The sequence below is a fragment of the Podarcis cretensis genome, assembly GCF_951804945.1.
Source record: "Podarcis cretensis genome assembly, chromosome: 14".
Taxonomy (NCBI): domain Eukaryota; kingdom Metazoa; phylum Chordata; class Lepidosauria; order Squamata; family Lacertidae; genus Podarcis; species Podarcis cretensis.
This window is the reverse complement of record NC_137183.1, coordinates 30,575,633-30,587,293: the sequence shown is the minus strand read 5'-3', so window position 1 is coordinate 30,587,293 and position 11,661 is coordinate 30,575,633. Positions and strand designations below refer to the sequence as shown.

Below are 11,661 nucleotides of genomic sequence, written 5' to 3'. Positions count from 1 at the left end.
GACCCTATCAGGTCAGGGGCTCTCTGGGTGGGCTGCCGGAGCTTGTAGCTGCCGGGCCCGCTGCTTCGTCCCCGCCCCAGCAGACAGCCCTCGCCGCGTCCATCCTCCGTCCATCCCTCCCTCCCTCGTCCCGCCCCGCCCCGCCGCCGCCCCGCCTCCTGCTCAGCACCCAGCACAAACTTTCGCCGGGGACTCCCTCGCTCGGAAGCAGCAGCAGGAGTAGCAGGAGCGGGAGCAGCAGGAGCAGCAGCAGCCTCGGCTGGGCAGACGCGGGGCCCGCCCGGGCGGCTGTGCCATGCGGGGCTCCCCCCGAGCAGAGGCGGCGGCTGGGGGGCCGGGGGCCGGCAGGAGCAGCAGTAGGAGCAGCGGCGGCGGCGGGCCGTGCGGCCGGGGGGGCGGCGGCCGGCGGGCGGCTGACAGGATGCGGCCGGGGCTGGGCACGGGCAGGCGGCATGGCCCCCCCGCCTAAGGGCCCCCCCGCCCGCAAGCTGCTCTGCATGTGCAGCCTCTCGCTCTGCCTCACCTACGCCTGCTACAGCCTCATGGGCGGCCCCGGCGCCCTCCCCTCGTCCCCGCTCGCCCCGCAGGGCTCCCCGCTCAGCCCCTCTGCCTCCGACACCCCTCCGCCGCGCAACGGGAGCCCCGCGTGGCTACGTACCCCTTCGCCGCCCTCTGTCTCCGAGCCCAGCCGCGCCTGGACCGAGACAGACCCACCCTCAGCCAGCAGCCCCAGCAGCGCCCCGGACCGGGACCTCGGTGTTGGCGGCGACAGCAGCAGTAGCAGCAGCGCCAGCGTTGCTGCCGCCGCGGGCTCCGAAGCTGCCGCCGCCGCTGCCACCGCCACGCCGGACTACGGGGAGAAGCGGCTGCCGCAGGCGCTCATTATCGGCGTGAAGAAGGGGGGCACCCGCGCCCTGCTGGAGGCGCTCCGAGCGCACCCCGACGTCCGCGCCGTGGGCACTGAACCCCACTTCTTCGACCGCAACTACGATAAGGGCCTCGACTGGTACAGGTGAGCAGCGCGCGGGCGCGGGAAGTGGGCACTCGCCGGGTAAAGGCGCCCAGAGGTTGCGCTGACACCGAGGAAGAGCGAGCATTGGGGTCCACCTCACTCAGTATTGTCCACACGGGCTGGCGGCGGCTCTTCAGTGATCCAGACAGGGTCCTTTTTGCAGCCTGACCCGGAGATGCTGCCGCGGATTGAAACGGGGCCTTTCTGCTCTGGCACGGAGTAATGGCTAGGACTTTCCGGCGACCGGCCTTGAGCCTCCTGTTGGTGGCCAGAAAGCGGGGCCCATGTCGCCGAAAGGTCCTTGGGCCAGGGCGATTGGAGCTTGCCCCCTTCGGAACCAAGCTTAGCCCTGGGTGGGTGGCGGGCTCCGTCCCTCCGGGACAGGAAAGACACCTCCGAGGGTTCGATTTCTCCTTGGGGCAGTTCACCTTCGCGAGTGGCGGGGCTTTTGCCGCCACGTGTTGCCCTACACCCTTGGCTTGGGAATCCCAAGGGAGAAAGTTCGTTCTCTCCCGGCGCTTTAGGGCAGCCTCTCGCCTCCACTTGCTTAGACGTGTCACCCTGCAAGCCAGGAACCTAGGCTGGGAAAAGACCACCTCCCCGAGAGGCTAGGTGATGTGGTCTGAGAGCTGCTACCGCCGCAGAAGGGTATCAAAGCAAGCGAGGCGCGGAGCTTGTTTGCGCGGCGCTGTCCATGGTCCTGAAAGCCGCCCTGTTGTGGAGAAGGGACCAACAATGCTTGGGAGAGCCGAGGGCCGAGTGCAAAGCTTGTGAGGGGCCAAAAGACCCGACCGACTCTCCCTGCCCATGAGCCTCAGGTGGCTCCTTGCTTGTCAAAACGCAGTTAGGGGGTCAGGAGTCCTTGTAGTGCCACAGGGGAGCTCAGCTCTCCTCCTGAGAGCCGCTTGCGCGTGTCCCTTTCATTTTAAGAAGATTGTCCAGCTATTCAAAGCTGTTCACAATATTTCGGAGATGTCCCCAAACAAAGTCATTCTACGTTGCACCCTCCCACTCACCCCTGAGCAGCAAAGTCCTAGACCTGGTCGAATTTGGGGTTGGAAAGTGGCCCCCTGCCCCTGTGCAATAGAGGGGAACCCCTGAAAACTCAATCCTGATCCCCTGGGATAAGAACTTTGTGTTGAAACGCTCTGAGTATTACCACCACCACCGGCTTTGCAGTAAAATGCTGTCCAAGGCGCGCTCTCCAAACCCGGCTCTTCTGAATCCTGGGGCAGAAAGCAGAAATTCCTCAAGGCAGGCTGAGGGCAGAGTTATGAGCTCCGTGCGAGGTGTCGCCCTGTCGAGCAGGGACTCTACGCCTCTAGGCAAGTTTTCTGAGGGAGATTTGAAGGCTTCAGCCGACCCTCAGGTTTATGTGCCTGAGCGCTAAGCCTGCCTTGTTCGGGTGCCGAGGAGTCCGAGGAGAACCGGGTTGCTGATGGGAAAGGAGATCCCCGCAGCCACTTGCCTGCGCTGAGAGGAGCGGGCAGGAGGAGGGATGGGGACCCTCTCGGATGGGGCGTCCTCAAATAGCCAAGGCTTCATTTTATTGAGGGCCCCCCTCATGTGTTTTTGCTGAGGTGTAAATTATTATTATCACCTTTAGTTCGTTAGTCTCTTGTTACGCACAAAGGTCTTCATGTGACTCGCAACAAATTTGAAAGCTTAAATAAAAAGGCACTATAAAACTTACGCAAAGTGCATGCAGTTCATTAAGAAATATAATGAATAGATGGGCTGGAAGGGCCAGTGCGAGGCAGCCAGTTTGTTGCGGGCGGGGGCCACAGAGGCGGCTTTGCTCTGGGGCCTTCCTCCTTTGCGAGTGCCAGAAATGGGGGGCGCCTGGGGGGCTCGATCGGCGATAGCTTCCTTCTCCTGAAAAAAGGTTTTAGACCGATTATGGTGCCCGAACAGCAGCAGCAATAGCAGCTGGGGGTGCGTGCGTGGGAATGCCCCAGAGGGGTCCAGGGCACCCAGACCCACCGCGGGTGCAGCTGTGCCTGAGCTCCCGCTTCTCGTGGGCAGCTTGAAGTCTTCCTCTGGGGCATCCGAGAACAGGAGCAATTGGTGGGTGCCCCGGAAGAAGCGTTACAGTGACACGATGCTCCCGTTGGTGTTTCCAGGAGCGTTTTCTCCCTGCACATCGCCTTAGATGTAAAGGGGAGGCTCGTGTCTTTCTGTCGGGCGTGCGCGAATCTCTTCGGAATGGTAGTTTGCAACTCCGGCCCCCAGACCCCTTCCACAGTTCCACCGATCTGCTGCACAGAAGGACCCTTTGCTTTCCTTCCGCAACGGAGTGGATGGAGGAGCCACAAGCTGCCTGATCGGCTCTGCAGCCGGCCCCTCCTCCTCCTCCTCCTCCTCCTCCTCCTCCTCCTCCCCTCCCCCATCCCCGCCTGGGCAACGAGAACACCAAGCTTCCTCCAGGCTGTTGATCCCACATTCTCTGTCATTTGCTCTGTGTGTGGCTAATCCGGTTCAGTTCAGAGCCAATTATAATTGGGTGTTTCCGAGTCTAAGATATCTGATTGTGTCTGTATGGCTTTGCTTGCACGTTGCAGAGAAATCAATGGAGTCCCTTTCTCGGCAGGCAATGCTATCCCAAGGGTTGTGGGAGCCTTGGGCTTGCTGTGCCAAAGTGTCATGCCTGGGCCAGGGATTTAAGCTGGGGTGCCACCCATGCATATTAACAGGCTGCTTCTTAGTGTATGTGATAAAGGAGAACTGGCTGTATCCTCCAATAGTTCTCTCCTCGCCACCCGCCACCCTCCTTGTCACCAGACAACCTGCTTAGAAGGTTGTTACACTGAGTAAGGGTGTTGCAAGAAAGTGCTGCCCCATAGCAGACTTCACAGGGCCCCTCACCCCACCCCATTTCACCCCAATGAAAGGACAGGCAAAGGCACACACTGGCAGACACCATCCAAATGATGGCATAGATACATTTACCTGTTTTATTTGAAAAAGGAGGTAAATGTTAGCTCTTTCTTTCACATTTGCGCAGCCTATAGTATCACAAAACAGCTTTTCAAGATGCACAACCTTTTAATTCAAAGCTAGTTAAATGTGTAAGTCCTCTTCTTCTGATGCAAACTTGCAACAGATTCCTTTCAAGCTACTGCTTTTTCAGTTTTTAAAATTACTAATCCTAAAGCTACCTGTCAGGTTATGTCAGTCTAAGGACATGTGAGCAATGGATCAACCTTACATGCAGGTGGGCGGGCTACACCACTGACACACAGCTACGTTGAGACAGACACATTTCAATGGGTCTATTATGAGTAGGACTTAGTTGGCTGCAACGCTTCCCGTCTAGAGTGTTTTGTTACTCAAAATCATCTCAAGGTGTTTGTGTGCTACCAGCTTGCATATTGAGCACCCCAAGAATAGTGGGGTTGGCTGCGGCAATTAGTTTTGGTGTCTGTTCCAGTGGCCTGTTTTCATGCATTTGTTTTACCCACAGCTCAGATTTTGGTGACGAGGGGAAAGTGTGCATGGTAGGAGTCACTTGAGGTTGCTTCCAGGTGGAGAACGTGAATTAGCAGAGGAAGGTTGCAATAGGCAGAGGGGGGATGACTCAAGAGCAGAATAAAAGACAATCAGTTCAGCTGCCTACACAACTCTCTGTTTTGGAGGCCCAAGTGCTTGCTGACTGATGACAGTCCTGAATTATCTGCACAGAAGGTTGTGCTGTGTGATGGTTCCTTTTGCCTCGTGGTTGACACCACCCAGTAGAGCAGAGCAGCTTTGTGAATGAAAGCTCTGCACACGTAGCAGCAGAGTCCATCCTGATACAGTACTTTGGGTATGTTGGGCTCCACACTGTCTCTACAGGAAGGAATTGGCTACTTCTGATAGACACTGGTGACATAATGCTCTCTGATGTGGGCATGTCCTGTGGCATCTTCTTCTTTCTATTAAGAAATTAATGATTTGTTTTGCAGAAATCCCTAGTATTTGGGGGTGTTCACCTGCATTTAAATTACATTCTTGTGGTATGAGGACAACAAAAATAAATATATATTTTGCTTGCCTTTATGGTGACCGAGAAACTGGCTGTGAGGCCAGAAAGACACACTCTTCACCATCTCCTACTCAGGGGTCAGAAAATCTCACTGCCCCTTCTACAGCTTATAATCATCACTCTCACTGAGATGCCTATTTGGACATATGGACTTCTTGTATTAATCTATTTGTTTAAATTAGAACAGATGGAAAGTTCTTCTTGTTAATGTAAGCCGGCTTAAAAAACCCCACACCTTATATCCTTTCTGTTTGCTATATCAAAAACAACTGCAGAAGTTCATCGTACAAAATGGGCAAGTGCCACCCCTGCCTGGCACAAGGACATCTCTTTCCTCCAAGCCTTCAGTCTTAAAGAATAACCCTGTGCAATCTGAAAGCTTGCTTCAACCAGTCCTTAGTGGCTGAAATGCTGCTTCGCGGACTCTGTGTGCTTGGCTCACTGAATGACTCTCTCCTCTCATTCATTGACTGGATAATTTACTTTGAATATAGTCATAAACATAGAAATGCAGTGGGTATGGTTGCGAAATGGAGTCCATTTTCTGCAGGCCCCCTTTGATGGGTTGGGCTGCAGGACAGACTTGGAAGCCTTTGGGCTCTCAGCAGCCAGGAGAGCTGGCATCCGCAACGCCTGCTCCTTCCCGTTAACATTGGAGAGATTTTGAAAGCATCTGAACTGGAGCAGTGTGTTTTTCTTCCTGCCTGGTGATATAAACCATTCCAACCCCTTGGCAGTTCCTGCGTTTTGGCGGATGCTTCTTGTGTGTCTGGAGGGGGAAGGTGTGTTCTATATCTGCTTGCTTCTTATATCTTTGGGAAGGGCTATTGATTTTCTTGGCTCCTGCTGAGTGCTGTTCTGTATCTCTGAGGGGGGGGGGGCTTTCAGGTGCATCATGGATCCATTGCGCTTAGGATGTCTTGGGCTGTGGAGGAAAACAAACTGCCCCAAAGATCCATGGAAACACATGTGCATCCCTGCTCTTTCTTATTACCTTTTGATCCCACCTTTTTTCTTCAAGGTGATGCTAGGGTGGGGCTCCTTTCAGTGAGGTCTCCTCATCTAAGAACCAACCCATCTTTGGGTCCAAGAGAGAAGCAGGAGGAGGAGGTTGTAAGCATGATGCAATTTAAGATATACTGTATCATTCTAAACAGCAAGTCTGTAGAGACAGGTGACAGGTTAAAGGTACAGTGGTAGCTCGGGTTAAGTACTTCATTCATTCTGGAGGTCCATTCTTAACCTGAAACTGTTCTTAACCTGAAGCACCATTTTAGCTAATGGAGCCTCCCACTGCCACTGCACCACTGCCACACGATTTCTGTTCTCATCCTGAAGCAAAGTTCTTAACCTGAGGTACTATTTCTGCGTTAGTGGAGCCTGTAACCTGAAGCATATGTAACCTGAAGTGTATGTAACCTGAGGTACCACTGTACAAGGATATTCTGGGAATGTGGAGGTTGCTCGCTTTATCTGTCTTAACCCCATCCCATGCCCTCTTCTGCAAGCTGAGTTGCAACCAAACTGCCAACCTATTGGCCATGACCTTGCCAGGGCCCATGCTTTGAAGAACACCAGCTGCAGGGAAAGGTTGTTCCCCTTGTGCCTTGCTTATGAATGGGCAACCCAGACACAATGCCAACAGATGATGATGATTAAAGTTTCTCTACCACCTTTCATCTGAAGACCACGGGGTAGTTTGCAATATAAAAAGACAAAAAATACATAACATAATAGCAAACAAAAACAATAATCACCCATAGTCTAAAAGGTCATAGATTGTTTAATTAGCCAAAGGTCTGGGAGAAGAGGAATGCTTTTGCCTGGCACCTACACATATGTAACAAAGGTGGCTGTTGAGTCTTACAAGGAAGAGCATTCCACAAGTGGGGAGCCATTGCAGAAAAGGCCTGTTCTCGTGTTGCCACCCTCCAGACCTCCAGAGGAGGCACACAAAGAAGGGTCTCAGATTATGATCTCAGCAGGATTCTAGTCAATTCATATAGAGACAGGTGGTCCTTAAGGTATTGCAGCCCTGAGCTATTTAAGACTTTACAGGTCAGAACCAGCACTTTGAATTGGGCCCTGAAACTAATTGGCAGCCAGTGCAGTCGGGCCAGAATTGCACCTGTCCCCTACCTGGAGCCAGAGGTTTTTGACTACAACACTCATCAGCCCCAGCCAGCTGGCCCTGGCTGCCTTTATTGGTTTTCCCAGTACGGCATATGTCATGCCAAAGACACTTATGGGCAGTGGCCAAGGTCTTGGGACTGCAGTAGAGATAGTTCAATGAGCTCCTAACTGGCCAAAAGGAGCTTCACCCAATAGGAAATCTGAAGTTTCACATGTGGGCTGAGCTGCATGTCCAATTTGGATTTCCTGCTCCCTTTTTTGTGACTGTGAGAGGCACCTTGAGTGTGAAGCAGGCACCCATTTTCACGCCCCTTGCACCTCCTACTCCATCATCCATAGGCTCCCACAGGAGGAAGGGCGGAATAGTCATGCACTAAATAAAAAGACTATTCTCTGGTTTAGGCAAGGGGGAAAGTCAGTAGTGGGCACAGTTAGGTGAATTAACGGGTCTATAGATATGCAAAAAGCAGGGCCCCTCCCATGCCCCATGTCTGCTTGAGAAAGAGCAGCATTCACTGCTCCCTGGGAACAGCCAAATGACTTGCTTCCTAGGAGAACTGGAGGCGAAGGCCTTGAAGGCTCCAAGTGAGAGCTGTGGCGGCGGCACACGGCAACACAAATTGGTGACACCTTGTATGGAGGGAGGACTGAATCTCCTGCGTTGCTCTGTGGCTTTCTTCCTTCCTCTTGTTGTCATGGGGACCTTCCCCCTTTTTTCCCTGAGTTATTATACTGTGCACTTCAGCAGAAATTTTATTGCTTTTGGGGCTGGTGGGGCTCATGTGGGACATTTTTCACTGCTCATGGTGCAGTGGTAATTTCTTTCAAATGATTTTTGCTTGAAGTGGTTTCAATGAATTGAGAAGGGTATGAGTATGAATGAACAGCTAAGCTTTTAGCACCGAATCCAGTGGAGGGACACACACCATCAAACTTCCTCGAGCATTCACTGTGGATATTATAATTTTGCTGGCACTACATAAATAGGCAGCGGGCCACCGTAATTTAAAATCTTCTTTGAAATCTGCTTTTCTATCCTCTTTGTAATGTATTGCATGGAGTCCCCAATGACCCCCAAAGTTTCATTGGCAATTTATTTCCACTATCCAAAGTTTTAACCTTCATCCTGTTATCCAAGCCCTTTCTGCCTGCTGCTGTAAAGATTAGGCTGTAAGAAGCTGGGAACTTGCCTCTTGCCTTAGATCTTCAAGGGGTGGGCAAGGTGGCCGTAGTGCAGCCCTCCAGGCCCTCTCTGTAGCCCTGTGGACTTTTCCCAGACCATGTCCAATCCCTGGTCCTGCCCCACATGCTCCTCCAGTGTCCCTGCCTGGCTGGAATGTGTCCTTGGATTGTCACAATCCTGCTTGCCTGGGTAGAGAGATGTACACTTAAGGGAGCTCTGTGCCCTGCATGGATGAACTGCAGCTACAGTATAGTCACACCTGTTACCCTGCCAACACTGGCATGTGGCCCCTGGATCGTGCCCATGAGGAAATTTGGCCCTCAGGTTGAAAGAGATTTCCCAACCCACTGAAAGGAGGTGCCTGAGGATGGTGCCACCTGGGGACCTCCTCTACTGATGGGTCCCATAGTCCATTGCCTCTGCCTCATTCCAGCCATGCAGGAGACAGGTTGGCCCTTTTGCATGCTGGAAATCTTTAACATTGTGTGCCAATGGGGTACCTGCAGCCCTTTCCACATAAAGGCTTGCGATACCTGCTTCCGCCCCACTCCACACCCCATGAGAGCTACTGAGGTCTGGTGGATGCAGAGGTAGGCTTTGATCTGGGAGACTTGAACCCCATTCTTGGCCATTGCCCCTGGCTAGATCAGTCTATCTATCATTCTCCCAGCTTCTGTTCCTCATCTGCAAAGTGGGAATAATCTAGAGCTATGCATGATCTTGCATATTTCCCATGCAGGTCTAAACCCACTGCTGTGGAATGAGGAAATCAGTGGAGAGAAGGTTCTGCCCCCTTAGCCACTTCTGGTCACCCTACTGGAAACATCTTTCCTTCATCTAAGTGAGCCAGTGTGTGGTAGTGAGAGCTGTCACCCAAAACATGTGGAAGAAGTAAATGCCTCTGAAAACCCATTGCTGGGAATTGCAGATGGGGAGAGTGCTTGGATTCCACTTGTGGGATCTGGTTGAAAGAGACATCTGGTTGACCACTGTAAGGACAGAATGCTGGACATATGAGGAACAGCTGAGGGAGCTGGGAATGTTTAGCCTGGAGAAGAGAGGATTAAAAGGCAATACGATACCCGTCTTCAAATATCTGAAGGGCCTTCACATGGAAGATGGGGCAAGCTTGTTTTCTGCTGGTAGGACCCAAACTAATGGCAAGAAAGGTCATTCTGACTAAACCTTAGAAAGAACTTTCTGATGGTAGCTGTTCACCAGTGGAGTGGACTCCCTTGGAAGGTGTGGACTCTCCTTCCTTGGAGGTTTGTCAAGAGAGGTTGGGTGGCCATCAGTCAGATATAGTTTAGCTGTGATTCCTGCATTCCAGGGGATCGAACAAGATGACTCTTGGGGTCTCTTCCAACTCTTCCATAGAATCATACAGTTCTATGATTCTGTGATATTGCTGGGATCCTCCTGCACACCTTTCCTCTTGGCTTCTGTCAGGTGCCAGAAGGCTGTCATGCTCCTGGGGGCAAACCTGCCCATTGCAGACCCTTCTCCTTCCCAGTCTTCATCCTGGGAACTCTTCATTTCAATCCTGTTCCATGCTTAATGCTGCTGTTTCCTTTCAATGTAATTTATCTCAAAAGTGGTAGAAACGACCCCCTTCCTTTTTTTAAAAAAAAGGAAAACTCTTTTGAAAGATGGAGACAGAATTTGTAGTTATATAAAAAGAATTGGCTATTTCTGTAAATCTTCCATTTTCCCCTTTCCTTAGAACCAGTTTGGTAAATGTTGTCTCTCTCTCCTCCCTCCGTCATGTCAGATTTTACATCCTGCAAGCATCAAAGTATGGATCATAAACCCCTCAGCTCTTTATGACTTCAGCATTACAATCGCCAGGCACATTTTATGCAAATGAAGGTATTTACCTCCACAAGCTCTCCCATGAAGTGTGCCAGCTTCTCTGAAGAATTTATTTTGCTACATAAACAGGAGAAGAGTGTACCTAAAATTCATTGTAGGCGTTAAAGCCATGTGTGCCTTCAAGGCTGTGGTGCATGTGCAGTTTTGAGGGTGGGTCGGGAAGGGGCTGAGAGGTGAGCAGCAAAGGCACCCACAAAGTCAAGCCAGACAAAGAGAGTTGGAATACCACCAGATAAGGGGTGGGGAACCCTTTTCAGCCCAAGGGCCACATTCTCTTCTGAGCAATATTCTGAGGGCCACATGCCAGTGATGGGTGGGGCCCAAGGCAAAAGTGGGTGAAGCAACAGATGTAAATTTTACCTTTGTACAGGAGGATAGTTTCTTCACACATACCCTCTCTGTCCTTCATACAGGCAAGCAAGAGGCAAGGTCAGAGTCCAATCTGGCACATTTCAGCCTGGCAAAACACTCAAGGGCGGTGTGAAGCAGGGGCTAGTGAGGGGTGTGGCCTGGCAAAAGAGGGGGTGGCTAGGAGAGGGGGTGTGGTCTTGGCAGAGTCCCAAGGACCAGATAGAGGCCAACATTTAGCCCTCAGGCCTGAGGCTCCCACCTCTGCACCTGACCATCCTTCCCCAACTAGGCTATGCTGGCTGGGTCTGATGGGAGTTGTAGTCCTAAATATATGGAGGGTGTCATGTGCAGAAAGGGATAAAAATGGCATCTTCTTCTCTGTTGGTCAAGATACTCAACTGAGTAAGATAGCATAAAGTCTACATTCTTGGGTAATATATTACCCTCTTCCATGTCTGGAGTTCTACCTCCACCACCAACAAAAGGTGTGGGCTCACTTGTGCTTTTGTGTGCGTTCTTCGGGGGAAGGGGTGACTAAAGGGTGTGTGGTCATAAGGAAGTGGTGTTCAGGGTGTGTTTTGTGATGAGGATGGAAGAGTTAACAGCTGGTCCATTTAAGTAAGCAGTGAATCCGCTAATGGGTTAGGGCTGGTGGTCTCCAGCACCTAGGCACAGTGTTGACCCCTCATCATGCCCCTGGCAGGCAAAGTCATAGAACAGAGGAGAGAGATCTGTTTGCCGAGATCAGGGAGGCCCCTTCCGGGAATGAAATAGTCCCTGCCTCAATCCCAGCTTCCTAAAGAGGCCTCCCAGTTCCACCTATCTGCTTGGTGCAACCTCCTCCCTGGGGAGTCCACCAGTCCTTCCATAGAAGAGTTTGGTGTGTCCCTCCAGCTCCGTTTAAGCTGTGTAAGCTTCCCCCCCCCAAAAAAAAAAGTAGCTTCCAGATGGTTCTCTGGCTCTCCTGGAGGAGGTCTCTGATTGACGATGGGCTGTTCCCTCAGAGGATACAGCCAGGCATCGATCCTGCCCTATTTTGCATGCAAAGTCAGCTCTCTCCCCTTTTGGCTAATTTCCCAACTATTT

At 52.0% G+C, this 11,661-nt stretch overlaps 1 protein-coding gene across 1 annotated transcript in view; it reads left to right on the top strand.

The window, feature by feature from the left end:
- The first annotated feature begins 390 nt into the window (after positions 1-390).
- Positions 391-11,661, top strand: part of LOC307202646 (heparan sulfate glucosamine 3-O-sulfotransferase 4-like) — an 89,179-nt gene continuing 77,908 nt past the window's right edge. The window contains exon 1 of the mRNA XM_079952803.1: positions 391-1,012. Within this exon, the coding sequence (XP_079808929.1) occupies positions 453-1,012 (560 nt within the window). The 5' untranslated portion in view covers positions 391-452. The remainder of the gene's footprint in view (positions 1,013-11,661) is intronic.